At 46.9% G+C, this 17,895-nt stretch overlaps 1 protein-coding gene across 1 annotated transcript; it reads left to right on the forward strand.

The window, feature by feature from the left end:
* The first annotated feature begins 1,590 nt into the window (after positions 1-1,590).
* On the forward strand, positions 1,591-17,004 carry AGO4 (argonaute RISC component 4). The gene is made up of 18 exons (XM_054648288.2): positions 1,591-2,047; positions 4,594-4,759; positions 5,413-5,533; positions 6,502-6,683; positions 7,081-7,217; positions 7,297-7,431; positions 7,598-7,685; positions 8,140-8,287; positions 8,364-8,483; positions 8,702-8,830; positions 8,969-9,102; positions 9,574-9,758; positions 10,003-10,162; positions 11,115-11,430; positions 11,878-12,012; positions 12,775-12,876; positions 13,091-13,290; positions 13,383-17,004. Exons 1-18 carry the CDS (start codon positions 2,029-2,031, stop codon positions 13,489-13,491), a joined length of 2,586 nt encoding a protein of 861 aa, XP_054504263.1. The 5' UTR covers positions 1,591-2,028; the 3' UTR covers positions 13,492-17,004.
* Positions 17,005-17,895: the final 891 nt, after the last annotated feature.

Here is a 17,895-nt window from a genome sequence, read left to right on the forward strand (position 1 = left end):
CAATACCTATCACCTATGTTAGACAGTGAGCTTCTACTCTAAACCAATCCCAAAGTGCCACCATCACAGCAGAAGATGGAGGCCAAGAAGAAGAAGGAGAAAGGCTGGACACGCCCAGATTCCTCCATCTTGCCCCCTGAACCCCCATTCTAAAAACCTCAAAAAATCTATTTTTCACCCCGTGACAAACTGATTATTATTCTACTTATACTTTTGTGGCTTGCAGATCCTCATATAAGGTTGGTAATTTTTTCCATGGGTCATAATCAAACCCACAGGTGTCTTGGGCTCTGTGCCAGGGTCCCTGAGCCCCCTGGCAGGGGTCCTGGCAATCCAGGACAGCCAGAGGGATGTCCTGAATTCCAACAGTCAGGTGTTTTAAACCCCACTGAGGCCGTTTAGCTGGGAATGCTGGGAGTTATTCAGGGTGTCATCAATTGAGCAGGGAGAATTCCCTGGTTTTGGGGAGCAGTGGAGAGCTGGTGAAGCTGGAGCAGCGCCGCTGTGGGCAGGCAGGCACCATCAGGGTGGCTGGCACGGAGTGTGCTGGAGTTCTGGGTTAATTATTAAACTTGCAAACAGGTGTTGGGTTTTGGGACAGAACAGGGAGGTACAGACAGACAATTCCCTCCTTCCTGGTGCCCGAGGGGCAGCAGCTGTCACCTCTTCTGAGGCAGCTCTGGAAGGGCCACATGCGTGAGATGCACCCTGGGAAGAGCCAGCAGAGGAAATCCTGACACCCAGCCCTAGTGAGGGACATCTGGAGTGCTGTGTCCACTTCTGGGCTCCTCAGGACAAGAAAGACAAGGAGACACTGGAGAGGGTCCGGGAGAGGCCACAAAGATGATGGGGGGTCTGGAGAGACTGTGGGAGCTGGGCCTGGTTAGTCTGGAGAAGGGACGGCTGAGAGGGGATCCCATCAATCCACACCAATATCTGAAAGGCAGGTGCCAAGAGAATGATGCCAGACTCTTGTCACCAAATCACAAAATTTGTTGGGGTTGGAGGGGGCCTCTGCAGATCATCCAGGCCAATGCCCCTGCCAAGGCAGGGTGACCCAGAGCAGGTGACACAGGAATGCACCCAAGTGAGTTTGGAATCTCCAGGCAGGGAAACTCCAGAATCTCCCTGGGCATCCTGTTCCAGTGCTCGGCCATGCTCATGGAGAGTTCATCCTTATGCTGAGGAAGTGTTTTAGTTTACGGCCATTGCTCCTCACCCTGTTGCTGGGCACCACTGAAAAGGATCATTCGCTGGTGCCCAGCAACAGGATGAGGAGCAATGGCCATAACCAAAATCACGGTGTTTCACCTTAACATGAGGAAGAACTTGGTTATATTGAGGGTGACCGAGCACTGGAACAGGTGTCCAGGGAGGGCGTGGTGTCCCTATCCGGAGACAATCCAACCCCACCTGGAGCGTCCCTGTCACCTGCTCCGGTGACCCTGCCTTGGCAGGGGGTTAGTGCTGGACGATCTCCAGGGTCCCTTCAAACCCGAAATATTCCGGGATTCCGTGATTCACAGCCGGCACCTGTTGCGGCTGCGGGGTCGCGCGGGCGGCGTGCGCGCTCCCGCGGGCGGTGGGGGGGGCGGCGCGCGTGCGCGAGCCGGCGGCGCCGGGCAGCGCGGAGCGGCCTCTTCCTCCCTCCCTTCTCCTCCTCCTTTTCCTCCTCTTCCTCCTCCTCCTCCTCCTCATCCCCGTCCCGGGAGCGCGCTCGGGCGCGTGCTGGCGGCGGCGGGGGCGCGCGCGGGCTCGGCGGGGGCGCAGCGCGGGGATTGTTCGCGCCGCCGCTCGGGGAAGCGGAACGCGGGGAGCGCTCCCCGCCGCGCCCCCGCTGCCTCCTCCTCATCCTCCTCCTCGGCCGCCGCCGCCTCCCGCCCCGCCGCCCCCGTGTCCGCGCCGGACCCCCACCCCGCCGCCAATATTCCCGAGATCAAGCGCTACGCGGCGGCGGCGGGGCCGGCGGCGGGGCCCGGGGCGGGCGGCGGGGCCGGCGGCGAGAGCAGCGAGGCCGCCACCGCCGCCATGGAGGCGCTGGGACCCGGTGAGAGCGCGGGGGGGGCGCGGGGGCCGCGGCCTGTCGGGCCGTGACAGCGGGGGAAGGAGGCCGCGGGCCCGGCGGGGCTCCCCGCCAGCAGCGGGGCCCGCTCGGAGCCGCCGGCAATGCCCGGTGCCGAGGAGCCGCTGCGGGTCGCGAAACTTTGCGTGGGGGTTGCGGATGCCCGCACGGCCCCGCTGCTGCCGGGACTACCGGGGGACGCGGCTCGACCTCCCCGGGGTGAACGGGACGGGGCTGGAGCGGGACAGCGACAGCGAGGGGACGGGGACAGGCAGGGCTGTGGTGTCACAGCCATGCGCGCCCTGCAACCTGTGCAGTGATAAGTTTTATATTTGACATTGAGCTATTTCTGAGAGTTTAAGGTGATGCTGTCTGAAAATACGGCTGTTTATTTCTTTAACAAACTTCGCTTAAATACTGGTGGGTTTTTGCATGTGCTGCTTTCCTGCTTGTGTCCTATTCCATGATTATTCTCCCATCAAATGCCCGCGGGATGTATTTCTAGCCCTCAGTGGCCTGTACACCTGACCCATCAAGTTCCCATTCAAACGATTGGTATAAGCCAAGTGATGTTAATTTTGGTGTGATAGGAAACGTTTATTGACACAAAGGTGCAATTCCAGAAGAATCCAGAGTTTGAGGTAGTGAGGGCTGACTCAGAGCCTGCTGTATGTGTGTGATGTATCCTGGCCTCCCCGAGTTCCAGCTGGAGAAGCAGATTCTCTTTCAGTTTTGAAAACTGCTTCCTGTCTGAAGCAATTCGGTTGAGGTGCTTAGTACATAATGGTTGTGGGGTAAGAGAAATTAAAATACAACAGCACATACAACCTTAGTCAGGCTGATCAGATGAAAATCCTGTGATGCCAGAGCAGCCTGGCTTCAAATGGGAAAACAGTTTGTAGCTGATTCTTTAGAATCCTTTGAGAAATAACTTTAGGAAGGAGGAGATGTAAGTTTTATTTCCTTTGGTCAGAACAGAGGGCAGCGTTGCTGTGCATGTTTGCAGAACTTGTCAATACCAAGGGAGGAAAATGGGTAAATATAGTTGTCATTTAATCTCTTGCAGGAGGTCAGTGCCTGCACTTCCTTCAGACTAATTAGCATGGGATTAATGGATCATCTCTCGTATCCAAATAAGCACAGCAAACTTTGATTGCCCTCAATGATTCACGCTTGTCCAAGACAGCTGTAGTTTTTTTAAACAACAAACTGTAACTTTTTTTAAACACTAACTGTACCCCACAACTGGTCTGACCGTGAGGGAGCATGATCCCTCAGGCAGGTGTGGAGCCAGGAACGTGTCCTGTGGGGTGTCTGTCCCCAGCAGCTCTGCAGAGCTGACACAGCCGTGGGCTTCAGCTGCTTACATGCTCTGTGTTCCCTCTGCTTAAAAATATTCCAGGGCTGGTGTCCTTAGGTTGGTAATTTCATTTGGTAATGCAGTAGCCAATGGATGGCTTTTAAATCCAGTGTGGAATCTCCTGGGATTTGGTCCTGGCTTCAGTTTATGCTTGTGTTAAACTTTATTGCTACACCTGCAGTGTACCCAAATAGGAGTCACCTACCTCTCCTTTTTCCTGGTACAAAAACTCTGAGATTTTGTTGTACATGGATGCTGTCAGGTTATAATGCTAAATTAGCCCTAAGTTTTATGATAGGTTTATTATTACATTCTAGTGAGAGTGCTTGCCCTCTCCTTTGCTACTCTACAACAGAGGGAAAACACTTTGATCACACTGAGCCTTGCTCAGATATAGACAAACCCATGAAAATATACCAATGTCATTTGCTTTATGTGCAGTGTCAGCTGAGGCTCTGATCGATTTAAAAAATAGTCAGTTTAATCTCGTTAACATGGTATCTCAGATCTTAACACTTTGAGGAGGGTAACTAAAGGCTTCCCTAGTGACCAGCTTGCATGTGAGTAATGCTTCCAGGCCTCTAATAATTTCCTCCTTAGATCTGTTCCTGAAGCTCTTCTTTTGTCCCAATAAAATATCTCTTCCATGTCTCTAGGAGTCCACACCTGTCTAATGCTTTCTCCCTTATCCTTCTGCTTAGAGGAAAGCCTGAACCTTTCCTCACTCCTGTCTTTACGTTGGAATTTTAAATTGGATCATTGACGTCTGGACTTTAGGCCTGTAGTGAAAACAATGACAAAGTGTGGCTTTGGGTGGCTGTTGGTTTGTTTTAGAAATGGAGGTAGGGATGTATTTCTCTTTGCATTACATGAAAATACATAATATCTGTATGATTGCGTTCCTTCTTAGGACTCTCTGAAGTTCTTAACCGCTGTCATGAATAAATGCCACTAAAATTTTAACTAAAATTTTAAGAATGATTTATGGCACCTACCTTATACATGCTTTAGGGAACACCTTTTTTACCTTGGAGTTCTGAGCAACTGGAAGGCTGAGCCTCTTTGAACGCCTCTGTTTACAGCCTCAAAAAGCTTAAGATTTCTTCCTGCCCAGTCAAATGGTGCATGGAGTGAGCCATCACATCTCACACACATTTATTTGGCTTTCTAGGGCCCCCAACCAGCCTCTTCCAGCCCCCCCGTCGCCCAGGCCTGGGCACTGTTGGCAAACCCATCCGGCTCCTGGCCAACCACTTCCAGGTTCAGATCCCCAAGATTGATGTTTATCACTATGATGTGGACATCAAACCAGAGAAACGCCCCCGAAGAGTCAACAGGTAGGAGTAACTTAATAAAGGTTTACTGATTTAAATTAAGTGTATATGCCTGATGTAAGGAAGCTGTGAATCCTAGGAATTCTCCATCTGCTAAAGGCCTGTTTGTGTTTGTACTGTGGTCAGCAGTTGCTTTTCAGTGAACTATAATATTCTTGCAACTGGCCTGTAATCTGGAAGGCTCTGGGAAATGTACTGAGCATTGACCTCCAGCTGGTTTTATTTTACAGTCTACAAGTCCATGTCTCTGGTAATTGTTCCACAGTCTGTTACACAAATGTGTAGCAGCTGAGGGGAGGCATTTCAGCTTGTAGATTTTGGAGTCCACACATGGATCAATCCACAGAGTGTCCCACCCACCCCAAGGCTCCTGTGTGAGAACATCTCCAGGATGTTTTGGAGAACATCTTCCTCTGCTTGTTTTCAGTGTAGCTCTGCTGACAGCACAGATACCTGTACAGACACCTGTGTGTGCCACTTGGGTGTCTTAACCTGGAGGTGACATTCACAGCTTCTGGCGTGACCTGGGGGTGCTTTTGTGCATTGCTGTTTTTCCTATCTTTCTCCTTTAAGAAAAAAAATGAAAAAAATAATTTTAAATTGTGTAAGAGTATTACTGATTTTTCTGTTCTTCCACTTAATGAATCACTGCCTAGGGAGGTGGTGGACACGATGGTGAGGCACTTCAAGATGCAGATATTTGGGGATCGGCAGCCTGGCTACGATGGGAAGCGGAACATGTACACAGCACACCCCTTACCCATTGGCAGGGATAGAGTAAGTGTTGCTTTAACTTTTCCACAGGAAAACTGTTACAGTGTCATTTGAAAAGTGTTCTTTTATTGACATTAACCCAAAATACTGTCACACCTATTGGTGTAGTCTTGGAAATGACAGACAGGACCAGTCAGGGACTCTAGGAGCTCACTGGTGTTTTACTGAAGTTTGTGTCTTTGGGTTTCTAATTCCCACTTCTTCAGCTACAGAATATCATGAGACATGAGAACTACATTTTTGTTCTTGCTGCTGCAAGGACACTATTTTTCTTTCACCCTGGTGGGAACTTCCCTTTTCCCTCTACTGACCCTTGTTCTGTTGCTGAACGATAAAGTCATTGTAGCTGATGATGACTCTGGTTGGGTTTGGTTGTGCTGTGGAGATATGTCCTTGTCTTCCTGGAACAACCGGATCAGCTGTTCCTGCCTTGCATGTGCACCCCAGCTCTAAACAAAACTTCCTCCCATCAACTGATCTCCCAAGGGATCTGGTCATTGTTGTGCCTTGGAGGATGTCCAGGACGAGTTCACAGTTACCCTCTGGGCTGTGGGGTGTGACAGTCATCCCAAGTCCTGCGCCAGAACTCTGAGATTTGTGTCTCTCAGAGAGTCTCCTTTATGACCAAAAGGTTTTCTTGCCTTCCCATTTGGTTCACAAAACATCCTGCTATTAATTGGCTGACTTAAAAAAATGACTCACTGTTCTCCAGAGCTTTGATGTCACCATACTAATCACTGCTGAAAATTTACATTTAAAGATACTTCAGTGCAGTTTCTCAGATGAATAAATGACAAACTTTCAAAGTCCTGAGGGAGGCAATTGTAATATTTTAAGGTCATTACACAAACTAATAATCAAAAATACAGAATCAAAGGACGCCTAGGAGAAAACTATACCATTGCTGAGTGTTGTGTCTGTCTGCAATCCATGACAAAAGCTTGTGCTTAATTTTCTTGTGCCTGTGGCAGGTGGATATGGAGGTTACACTTCCAGGAGAGGGGAAGGACCAGACATTTAAGGTTTCCATTCAGTGGGTGTCAGTCGTCAGCCTTCAGATGCTGCTGGAAGCTCTGGCAGGGCACTTGAATGAAGTTCCTGAAGATTCTGTACAGGCACTGGATGTAATCACACGGCACCTTCCCTCCATGAGGTGGGTACTTGTGGGGCCTTCCTGACTGGCTATGTCTTCTGTCCATCTTAACCTTTGTGTTTGTCATTCCTTGCTGCTGCTCTGCTGCCCATTACACTCCTGTGGTAGAAGGGATGAGGGATACAGCCATGTAATTCAACACCTGCCTTACAAATTTGCACTAGAATAGGGAAATGTGATCTGAACTAGACTTGTGTCTGCTGGTCATGTTTCTAACAGGAATTTGCTGTACCCTTTCCAGCTGCCCTGTCAGAAAAGTCTTTGTGTGCTTGCCATAAGTCAGCTCTGACAGTTATAACATGCTGTAATAATAACATGTTTTAAACACTATAGGTGTGAATGTAAAAAATACATCAGAAGGAAATGATCAGAGTATTAATTTTCTTATTTTTTCCAGGTACACCCCTGTGGGTCGCTCCTTTTTCTCCCCTCCTGAAGGTTATTACCACCCCCTGGGAGGGGGCAGGGAGGTCTGGTTTGGCTTCCACCAGTCTGTCCGTCCTGCCATGTGGAACATGATGCTCAACATCGATGGTGTGTAGGAGATTCTGTCTCGCTCATGTAACAGAGTTCTTTGTGCTTCCCAGTTCATTGTCCTGTCTTTTTATCTTAGTGTCAGCGACTGCTTTCTATCGTGCCCAGCCTATCATTGAGTTCATGTGCGAGGTCTTGGACATCCAGAACATCAGTGAACAAAGCAAACCTCTGACAGACTCCCAGCGTGTCAAGTTTACCAAAGAAATCAGAGGTAAAAGCTTGTCCTAAAGCTGCTGCAAGAAAATACTGAAACCTGCTCATAATATATTGTAATGAAAATTTGCAACGCACATGGAGAACTGGGCTGTTCCCTTTTTCCCTTCATCCTTTTCAAAGGTGATTCCTGTCTCTGAATTTATTTCCTGTTGAGTTTTCAGGTCTAAAAGTAGAGGTGACCCACTGTGGCCAGATGAAGAGAAAATACAGAGTTTGCAATGTTACCCGGCGGCCAGCCAGCCACCAGACGTATGTATCCAGCACTGCCTGACAGTTCTTAAAATCTTCAACCTATTCAATATATCTGGAATATACTTGGTGTATTTTTTATGCGGGAATAGTTGATTCTGGAGGTGAAGCAGCTCTGTGGCTTTACAGGAATGTTTAGTCTTAGTGGAGTAGAGGAGTAGTGTGGGTTTTGACTACTTTTTTATTTCTTTCAACCCAGGAAAACTGAGCTGTATTCTGGTTTTTAAATACAGTTATCAAAAGCTCCTATAAAAAATAGCTAAAATACAAGAAATTTTTAAAATAGCTAAAATACAAGAAATTTGGTATACAGTCTAAAATCTTTTCATAAAGAAGAGATCCAGTAAGTAAGGCAAATAGAGATTTGCTAAAGGTAGTCTGGAATAGATTTTTCATATAATTTTTTCCTTTAAAAAATCTGACAAAGTCTAACCAGAACAAATGTCATTTCTAGGTTCCCTCTGCAGCTGGAGAATGGGCAGGCCATGGAGTGCACAGTAGCTCAGTATTTTAAGCAGAAGTACAGTCTGCAGCTGAAATACCCTCACCTGCCCTGTCTCCAAGTGGGACAGGAGCAGAAACACACATACCTGCCACTGGAGGTGAGGATCTGAGTCCTGCACTGTGGGGTGTCCTCTGTTAAACGGTGTCACAGCACCTCTCCCTGCTCCCCTGCAGGTGTGTAACATCGTGGCAGGCCAGAGGTGCATCAAGAAGCTCACAGACAATCAGACCTCGACCATGATAAAAGCAACAGCCAGGTCTGCCCCAGACAGGCAGGAGGAGATCAGCAGACTGGTGAGTATTTTTCCAGCTGCACAGTCTGTGTTTGTCACTTCTCGTGGCTTTTCCAGAGCATTGGAGCAGTGATGTTGAGCAGCATGACCAGGAGAGAAGTTAAAAAAATCTGGTTTGGTTAAAACAAATCCTTCTAAACTGAAAGGCTGTTGATGACAAAGAGGGCAGAGTCACCTGAAGCTTTAGTTTAGTGACATCAGTACTTGTCTTGTCCCCAGGTGAAGAGTAACAGTATGGTTGGTGGGCCTGATCCGTATCTGAAGGAGTTTGGAATTGTTGTCCATAACGAAATGACAGAGCTGACAGGCAGAGTTCTGCCAGCCCCAATGCTGCAGTATGGAGGCAGGGTGAGTTTCCATGTCTTGTAAAACTCCTTATCCTGAGGTTATTGAAATTCATGAGGTGTTTTGTGTATCTTCCTCTTGTGGGCTACAGTCAAAATGGAGCAGCACTTGATTTGTAATTTGCCTTTGGTTTTTACCTAGAACAAGACTGTGGCCACACCAAACCAAGGCGTGTGGGACATGAGAGGGAAACAGTTCTATGCTGGCATTGAGATTAAAGTTTGGGCTGTTGCCTGTTTTGCTCCTCAAAAACAATGCAGGGAGGACTTGCTGAAGTAAGTATTTTCCTATTTATTTAGGATTCTGTTTCAAGGTGTATTTTTCTCATGATTCTGAAAGGTGATGTGTAGTATAGATTGATTTTCCCCTGCCCTTCAAATTACTCTACAGAATCCTAAAGAAAGAGGTTCTGTGAACTACTGATTGGCAAAAGTCATGGTTGTAATAATACTCAGATAAAGTAGGTGGATAAGTGAAAATTTACCAGAGCATCAGTATTAGTTTGGGAGTCTGCCTCAGGATGTTTATCTCAAATGTCTGTTTCTGTAAGGCTTGTAAAACTACAGTAGCTGATGACCTTCCTCAGAGAGGATTAGAGTCATATTAGTGAGCTCCTGCTGGGAATAGAATTGCTAAAAACCAGTTACTGTAGTGCTGTGAAATAGCAGAACCAGTGTAGATCTGGTTGATAAAACTGATGAGTGAGCCATAGTGAGAAGGGCAGAACAAATCCACTTCTATTTCAGGAGTTTCACAGACCAGCTGCGCAAGATCTCCAAGGACGCCGGGATGCCCATCCAGGGCCAGCCCTGCTTCTGCAAGTACGCCCAGGGGGCAGACAGCGTGGAGCCCATGTTCAAACACCTAAAGCTGACTTATGTGGGCCTGCAGCTCATCGTGGTGATTCTGCCTGGGAAGACGCCTGTGTACGGTATGGAGAAGGGGCTGTAAAGTGATCAGGAGTTGTACTGCAAGTGGGTGGCAGGAAGGAGGCAGAGGAGAGATGGGTTCTCTTGAAAAAGATTGGAGCTGGTTTGTCAGGCCTGGTTGGAGAAGTTGTGTATTACCAAAGAGCAAACTGAACCTTTGTCAGTGAAGTTTCAAGGATCTGAATTAGAGTAACATTTGAAAAAAATAAGAGCAAGCAGGAACCACTGCCTTATTTTCTGTCACAGCTGAAGTCAAGCGGGTTGGAGATACTCTTCTAGGCATGGCCACACAGTGTGTTCAGGTAAAGAACGTGGTCAAAACCTCTCCACAAACGCTGTCTAACCTGTGTCTGAAGATCAATGCCAAGCTTGGAGGAATCAACAATGTGCTGGTACCTCATCAAAGGTGAGATTCAATCAAAAGCTCTTTGTAATGTCTGCATTGTCAAGGAAAACTGTGTTGTTTTGCTAAAATGATACTTTTCAAAATAAAACATACTTCAGAAATTCCCACAGTGTGGAGTGGACAGTGGAGGATATGTCTGCATTTGGAGTGTTCCCAGTAAGCCCTGAGCCAAGGGGAGTCAGAGCCATCCAGCAGTCAGAGCCACCAAACTCACCAAGGTTTTTTTCCTGTCTCTTTCCTGCCTTTGGATTCACTCTGTACCTTTTCCTCTTGCCACCTCCAATAGCATCCTGTGTTTATGTCCAAATTGAAAGAGAAGGAGTGAGGAGGAGTGACCTGGAATCAATGCTTGTAACATGGTCTGCCTTTGATCCTGTCCTGTCACTTTCTGTTCTTTCTGGACTGTAAGTGCTGGAGGCAGAGAATTTTGCCCTTAAAGACTCTCTCACAGGTTTAAGTTCTGTTCAGTGCTTTGGATGCACCTTCCTCAGCTTTAATGTTTTTTGTTCCTGGGCCATTTTCTTTTTACTGTTCTTATTTATTATTATGAGTTGATAAGAGGCTACCTCTCCTCTCAAGTCAGGGTGAGGAAGTTGGACTGGAGAAGAGAAGGCTGTGTGAAAGCCTCACAGCACCTTCCAGTGTCCAAAAGGACCAACAAGGAGGCCAGTGAGGGACTGTAGTAATGGCTTCAAACCTAAAGAGAGTACATTAGATTAGAGACTAGGAAGGAATTGTTCACTGTGAGGATGGTGAGGCCCTGGCACAGGTTGCCTAGAAAAGCTGTGGTTGCCCCATCCCTGGAGGTGTTCAAAGCCAGGTTGGACAGGACTTGGAGCAACCAAGGTTGGGGTGGGGTGGGTGGAACTGGCTGAGCTTTTAAGGCCTTTTCACACCCAAACCCTTCTGGAATTCGGTGATTCTAACTAATAAACTCAATCTTACCAAACAGGCCCTCGGTGTTCCAGCAGCCAGTGATCTTTCTGGGAGCAGATGTCACTCACCCTCCGGCCGGGGACGGGAAGAAGCCGTCGATCGCGGCCGTGGTGGGCAGCATGGACGGGCACCCCAGCCGCTACTGCGCCACCGTGCGCGTGCAGACCTCGCGCCAGGAGACCTCCCAGGAGCTGCTCTACAGCCAGGAGGTGATCCAGGACCTGACCAACATGGTCCGGGAGCTGCTGATCCAGTTCTACAAATCCACTCGTTTCAAGCCCACCAGGATCATTTACTACAGAGGGGGAGTGTCGGAAGGACAGATGAAACAGGTACTGCCTGGTGATAATTTTTTGTTGCTCATGAATAGGGATTGCTAGATATTTATGTGGATTATAAGGGATTTGCCATTGAAAAAATATATTTATTTATGTGGATTATATTTGTTCTTGGAAAAATTAAGTTAAAAATGTTTTAAAACTCATTTAATTATTACAAATTAAGTGAATTGTCCTGGGCAAGCACAATTTACCAGTCTGCTCATGTCCCTTACCATGCAGCATTTGTATTCATGTAGATTATATATGTTACTGGAAAAATTAGGTTAAAAATTTTTTAAAATTCACTTAATTATTAAAAATTAAGTGAATTGTCCTGGGCAAGCACAATTAACCAGTCTGCTTGTGTCCCTTACCATGCAGCATTTGTACACAGGTTAAAAAAAAATAATCAAATACCTACTGAATTCATCACATAATAGTTAAATCTTCTGCTTGTAGGTAGCTTGGCCAGAGCTGATCGCCATCCGGAAGGCCTGCATTAGTTTGGAGGAAGATTACAGACCTGGAATAACCTACATTGTTGTGCAGAAAAGGCATCACACCAGGCTGTTCTGTGCTGACAAAACTGAAAGGGCAAGTACTGACTCCCTGAGGGGGAGGTGGTGGCACAGGAAAGTGGGATTGTTTGATTCAGTGGGGTGGGATCTGTCTTGCCCACTAAAGCTGTAAAGCAGCAGCAGTACTGAGTGGTAGCAGGCTTCCTCTACCAAAATAACCAGTTCCTCCTTTTTTTATTGCTCTACATCAGATGGAACAGCTTGTTCCCCCTTTTGGAATAGGTGTGCTCAGTATCCCAGTATTTGTGTACCTGGAGATGTATCCTGGGGTTTTATAGCCAGGATTCCTGATGATGAGCTGACCTGGCTGGTCACTCTATTCCCTGTTCTGTCTCCAAGTGCATCTAAGATGTGCCTGTGGTACAAATCCACAGGCCAGCTGAGGAACCTTCTTTAGGGAAGAGCTTGATCTGTGGTTTGCTTTTAAACCCAGATCTCCAGGGTGTGAGAGCAAACAAGGGTACGAAATAAATTTATCTCAGGAGCCTGTATTTTCAGATCCTGAATTACTTGTGTAGGCTTTATCCCACTCTGCAGTTTTAATGGTGCTGGCAAGGGTTTTATTTTCCTCTGATGACACACCAGCTGGATTTGGTGAAGTTTCTAAAAATGAATTCACAGAGAACATTTTCATTCCTCCTGTGTAAACGACCTTAATATATTTTCACCTTTCTGAGCAGTAAATTCTCCAGCAGCTTTCAATAGAGCCTACCTTTGAAAGCATTTTGGGGTCACTTCCAAAAAAGCCCATGGACTAATAATAAACCTTTCTCACTAGGTGGGTAAAAGTGGCAACGTACCAGCAGGCACTACTGTGGACAGCACCATCACACATCCCTCTGAATTTGACTTTTACCTCTGTAGCCATGCAGGAATTCAGGTAATGTCAGCTGTGCTGCACTCAGGCTGTGTGACTAAATCCTTGTAGTTGTCCCCATGGGAAAAGTCGCTTCTGTTTGTCACTTGGCAGACCCAGAGTGTGTTGGTGCCTGCTTGGCACTGACTCCTCAGTGCCTGCTGGAAGGTGCAGCCTGCAGGTACCACCTCTGTCCTTGCTGTTGCTCTCCAGCTGACTGCTCACCTGTTCTCTGCAGGGAACCAGCCGTCCCTCCCACTACCAGGTGCTGTGGGATGACAACTGTTTCACAGCAGACGAGCTGCAGCTGCTGACGTACCAGCTGTGCCACACCTACGTGCGCTGCACCCGCTCCGTCTCCATCCCCGCGCCCGCCTACTACGCCAGGCTGGTGGCATTTCGGGCCAGGTACCATCTTGTGGACAAGGATCACGACAGGTAAGCAATGGCCTCACCATCGTGGTAAGCAGGTAGTGAAGCTGAGCTGAGCTGCTTGTCCCAGTTGTTGACGGGTGTGTGTCTGCTCGCAGCGCTGAGGGCAGCCACGTGTCGGGGCAGAGCAACGGCCGCGATCCGCAGGCGCTGGCCAAGGCCGTGCAGATCCACCACGACACCCAGCACACCATGTATTTCGCTTGAGAGCACCTGGGAAGATGAGGCAAAACAAGTACCCATGCAGTCCTGAAGTGTTTGGAAGCCTCCTGCTCTATCCAGAGCCGGGGGATTTCGGACTGCCCACTACCAGCAGCTCCGGACAGTCGCACTGAATTTGTTCTTCACTGCAACGTCTGATGCACCAACACAATTGAGCCATTTGTTTCATTGTTTTCTGTACTAGAAATCCATAGACTTGTCTTTTCTGATGCATTGGACTGAATTTTTACCTCAAAGCGCAAAGGCCGATCATCCTGAAATTTTTCAAGGACTTGGCACGAAAGGTTTCTATCAAATCTTTTGCTAGCTGTGGTTTTTTCAGTTCTCCTCATCCCATGAGCTGACGGTGACTGCTGCTCTGTCTCCGTGCCCTGCTTCGTGAGTATGATGTGATGGCAAAATGTTTTATCCAGCTCGCTGTAATCCTTCTGTCGTGTGGGGCCATAGATTTTTTTATGGAGATTTTAGACTTCACTACTGTAAATGCCTTTTAACAAACATAACTTTCACAGTATTGCAGTTTTTTGTCAGTTTTACTAATTATCTTTTTAATCTCTGCAGACTTGGGCTGCAAAGCAATTGCACTATACTGCGAGTTAATAGGTGGTTCTTGTTCTGTGAATGTGTAATATAACCAATAGTGATGCCTGTCAGTAGATTTTAATGATAATGGTTATAAATAATACTGCCATGGTATCGTAACAAGTACTGAACCATCATTTCCCCCCTCTAAAAATGATAAAACAAAAAAAAAAAAATTTAGCTTTTAGGTATTTTGCAAACTTTTACAAAAGTGCCCACTTTATGCTGCTGTGTGGTTTGATAAATCTAAGTGATTTTAAAACTTTTTTCTCATAGAAGGTTTAACTTTGGCAATAAATCTTTGTTTTTTAAGCCCCCCCAAACAGTGTAATTTTCTAGCTGAGGATTGTGCATGAGTTTAACCAACATTCTCGTGTCGTTTTCTGAACACACAATTTGGCAGTTTCTGAAACAAATTAGAAAAGACGCATTTCCATGCTTTTTTTAAGAATTATTTTTAACTGTTTTATATTCACTGTTGGTGTCCTGTCTACAACATTTTTTATAAGCTTGGAAACTGGGTGTTCCGTGTAGGAAAGGCCAACGTGTGCAGTTGAAATGTATTGTGTGACAGGCAACCTGAGGACTTGTACCAGCATTTTGAACTGTTTTTTTTTCCTGGGAATCTGGGTTGCCCACACAATTGCATTTACAGCATGTTGAACCCGTGTGAGTCTCAAATGCTGATTCTGTCCCAGCCTAGAAATTAGGGTTTTTAATCTGCTTGGCTTTTTTCAGCTGCAACCTGTAATCCAGAACAGGGACCTGGTTTCCCTGGTATTCCTGTAATCCATGAACGTAGTAATTTAAGACTAGATTCCTTACTGTATACCTGAGTTAGTGCAGATTAAAGCTTATTCCTAAACTGAGGAGGAGTTTGAGGAGCCCAAGGATTGCACTGTGGTCTCTGATACTTGTGTGGGGTTTGCTGCTAAGTTGTCTGCTGTCCCAAAGCTTAGGAACCAGCCCCCTCCAAATTTCAGCAATAGGAAATGCTGTTTCCTTCAGTCTTTAAGCTTGTAAATAAATGAAAGTTTACATTTCTAAATGCTGTTGTTTTCAGTTGTACCAGAGTACACTGAACATCTTCAAACAGTTTTATAACCTCCTTGCCAGTAGTATGTCTCATAAATTAAGTTTAACCTCTTTTCATTTCTGTTGAAAATGGGACTGAAGTGAACCCTGCTCCTGGCACGTGCCAGGACAGGTTTAGATTGAAAAAACAAAAAAGATTCTTTTACGTTTTTTAACTTTTTTTTTAAAGAATACCTCACTTGTGTAACAAAATCAGGACATGTGGGTGGGAGACTGACCGCTGCTTTTCTCAGTACTCGTTCAGGGAGAAGACACAAAAACCCTTTTTAGAGTGAACTCTGACTGACCCAACACACACAGAGAACTTTGGCACCTTGAAAAGCACCTGAGCACCTGTTGGAGGTGGTAGGATCCAAGATCCCTGATTTGAGTTTGTGCACTAGGAATGGGGCTGGTTTAACGAGGGTGCATAAAAAATGAACTTTATCACCAATTAGTTGTCCAGTGCCAAGCACTCCTGGTTGAGACTGAGGGAATGGAGAGCCTCTCCTTGGTTTGCCTGTGACTGGATATTTAACCTCAGACCAGGTGGAGCATCAGCCCCTGGTGAGCCCTGGGCCAGCACCCGAGCGGGGCTGGTGTGAGCCCACCCCGGGCCCAGGGCTGGAGTTTTGGGGGGAAAGCACTGAAGTTCAGGATCCAAGTTGCAGCAGTGCTGCCCTAGGCAGGTCTGAGCCCAAGTCTGGAGGACTTGAGGACCTGAGTGAGCCCTGTGGGCCTGAGTGACTCGTTCTGCATGTGTCAATCAATGGGAAGATGTGCATTCTGTAGCTGTAGTTTTAGGGTGTTTTGATTTTTGTTTTTTGGGTTTTTTTTTTAATAAATAAAGCTTGTTGGCCACTGTTTAGCTCTGTGGTGTGAAAGATTTTAAATGTAGCAAAGTTCAAGGAGTTGGGGAAGGGGGTGGTTGATATATATATATATATTAAAAAATATAAAAAAAACGGGGGGAGGGGGCAGAAATCCTGTTTTCCACCCGGTTCTGCTTGCTTTGTCCCTGCTGAGCTGTGAACAAGCTCTGGCAATCCCTAGTTAGCCTGTCTCCACCAGTCTGGCTCTTGTGTCGCTGGGAGCTCCATCCGAAGGGCGGTGCCGGGGCTGTCCTGGGCCCACCCTGGCCGGGCCCTCGGGATGGGGCAGGGCCCTGGCTCAGAGCTGGCACTGACAGCCCCGACCCCTTTGTGGATGTGCTGTAGGAGTTTTCTTGCTCAATAGCGAGGCAGTGACTCTGCTTTCATTTTCAGAAGGCAGGGCCAGAGGGCATTGGATCCATCCTGATCCCGATCCACCGCGAGGCTCTTTCCCTGTGCACTGGAGGAAAGGTCTTGCACTAAATATCACAGATTTTCTTAGACCTTGCTATTGACATTTTCATATTTCTATGTCTAGAGGCTGCAACTTCAATGTAAAATGTTTGCATTTGTTCAGTTTGACTTCTGATGTAATTTTTTGGTTTCTATATTGTTAGACTTGTAATGTTTCAAATGGTATTTTATTAACTTTGGACTGGATGTATGTCTCTAGCAATACGAGGTACTTTCTAAACTGTCCTGGGGCTCACAGCCCCGTGTCGAGATAAGATGCTGGTCGTGTACAATTGCATTGTATTTTTTTTTTTTTAGCCTGCAGGGATATTTTGTGTTCATGTGTCCAAAAATAATAATAATAATAAAAAAATTGGCATTCTCGTGCCAAATGTTCTGTTTTTCCTTATTGCTGTCCAATAAATGCAATGTACAGAGTGAGCAACCAATACTGTTGCCTGTAAACAAATGTCTTAAACTATTTAACTTTTAATTAAAACTTGTACAGAATGTGTCACCTGTGGAACTCATTACCACAATATATCTATATCTGATGCATTAAGAGTTAGCAAGTTAAAGAAATACGTATGGGTGACATCTCTCAGGATCCTAAAGGAAGCTGAAATTGCAAATCCCAGGGGCAGGGTTGAGTTTGGGCCTGTTTTTATAATGTTTGGGAAATTACAGAGGAAATTTGGTGTCATGGACTGTACCTGCCTGGAGAAGGGATTCTCTATCAGAGAGATGCAATGAATAAATACAAGAGCTGTTGGCTGCTTCACCTTCTCTATGTGAGGTGAGGGTTTGTCTCCTCAGACAGCTGCACTGCACTATAAATACTGCAGGAAGGACAGGAAAAGCTTTTGGAGGAGGCCAGAGCGTGGGAGCTGTGACTGAAACCGGGACAGGATTGTCTGAAATGCCCGGCACCTTCTGCAGCCCCGCGTTAGGTGTCAGTTCCGTTTGCAGGGCAGATCCTGAGGTTGCTCAGCCTCAGGGAAACCTGAGGAGCTCAAGCCCCAAGGTTTGCTCATCCTGTGTCTTCCAAACTTGATGTAAAGACCAAACCTCAGGAACCCAGGGCTGAGTGATGCGTGTGATTCTGTGCCACAGCCTTGCTGTTTGTGCAGCTCTGATTCCAAAATCCCAGCTGGGTCCTGCTCCAGCCACTCCCTCGGGACAGCAGGAATTGCTGCTCATGCCTTGGGAGAACAGCAGGAGATGGGAATGCTTTGACAGCCTCAATTCCTGTGGCTTTTCCACCTTTTCCTGTAATGGCCCAGCCAGGAACACACACCCGGGCTCGTTGTGGGAATGATGCGCCTGGGGTTTATGATGCTATTGACAAAGTCAAGGCACAGGGTCGGGATTTGCGCTTCCTGGGAAGGACTGATCTGGGACGTGGTGG

The sequence above is a fragment of the Agelaius phoeniceus genome, chromosome 22, assembly GCF_051311805.1.
Source record: "Agelaius phoeniceus isolate bAgePho1 chromosome 22, bAgePho1.hap1, whole genome shotgun sequence".
In the NCBI taxonomy this organism is placed as follows: Eukaryota; Metazoa; Chordata; class Aves; order Passeriformes; family Icteridae; genus Agelaius; species Agelaius phoeniceus.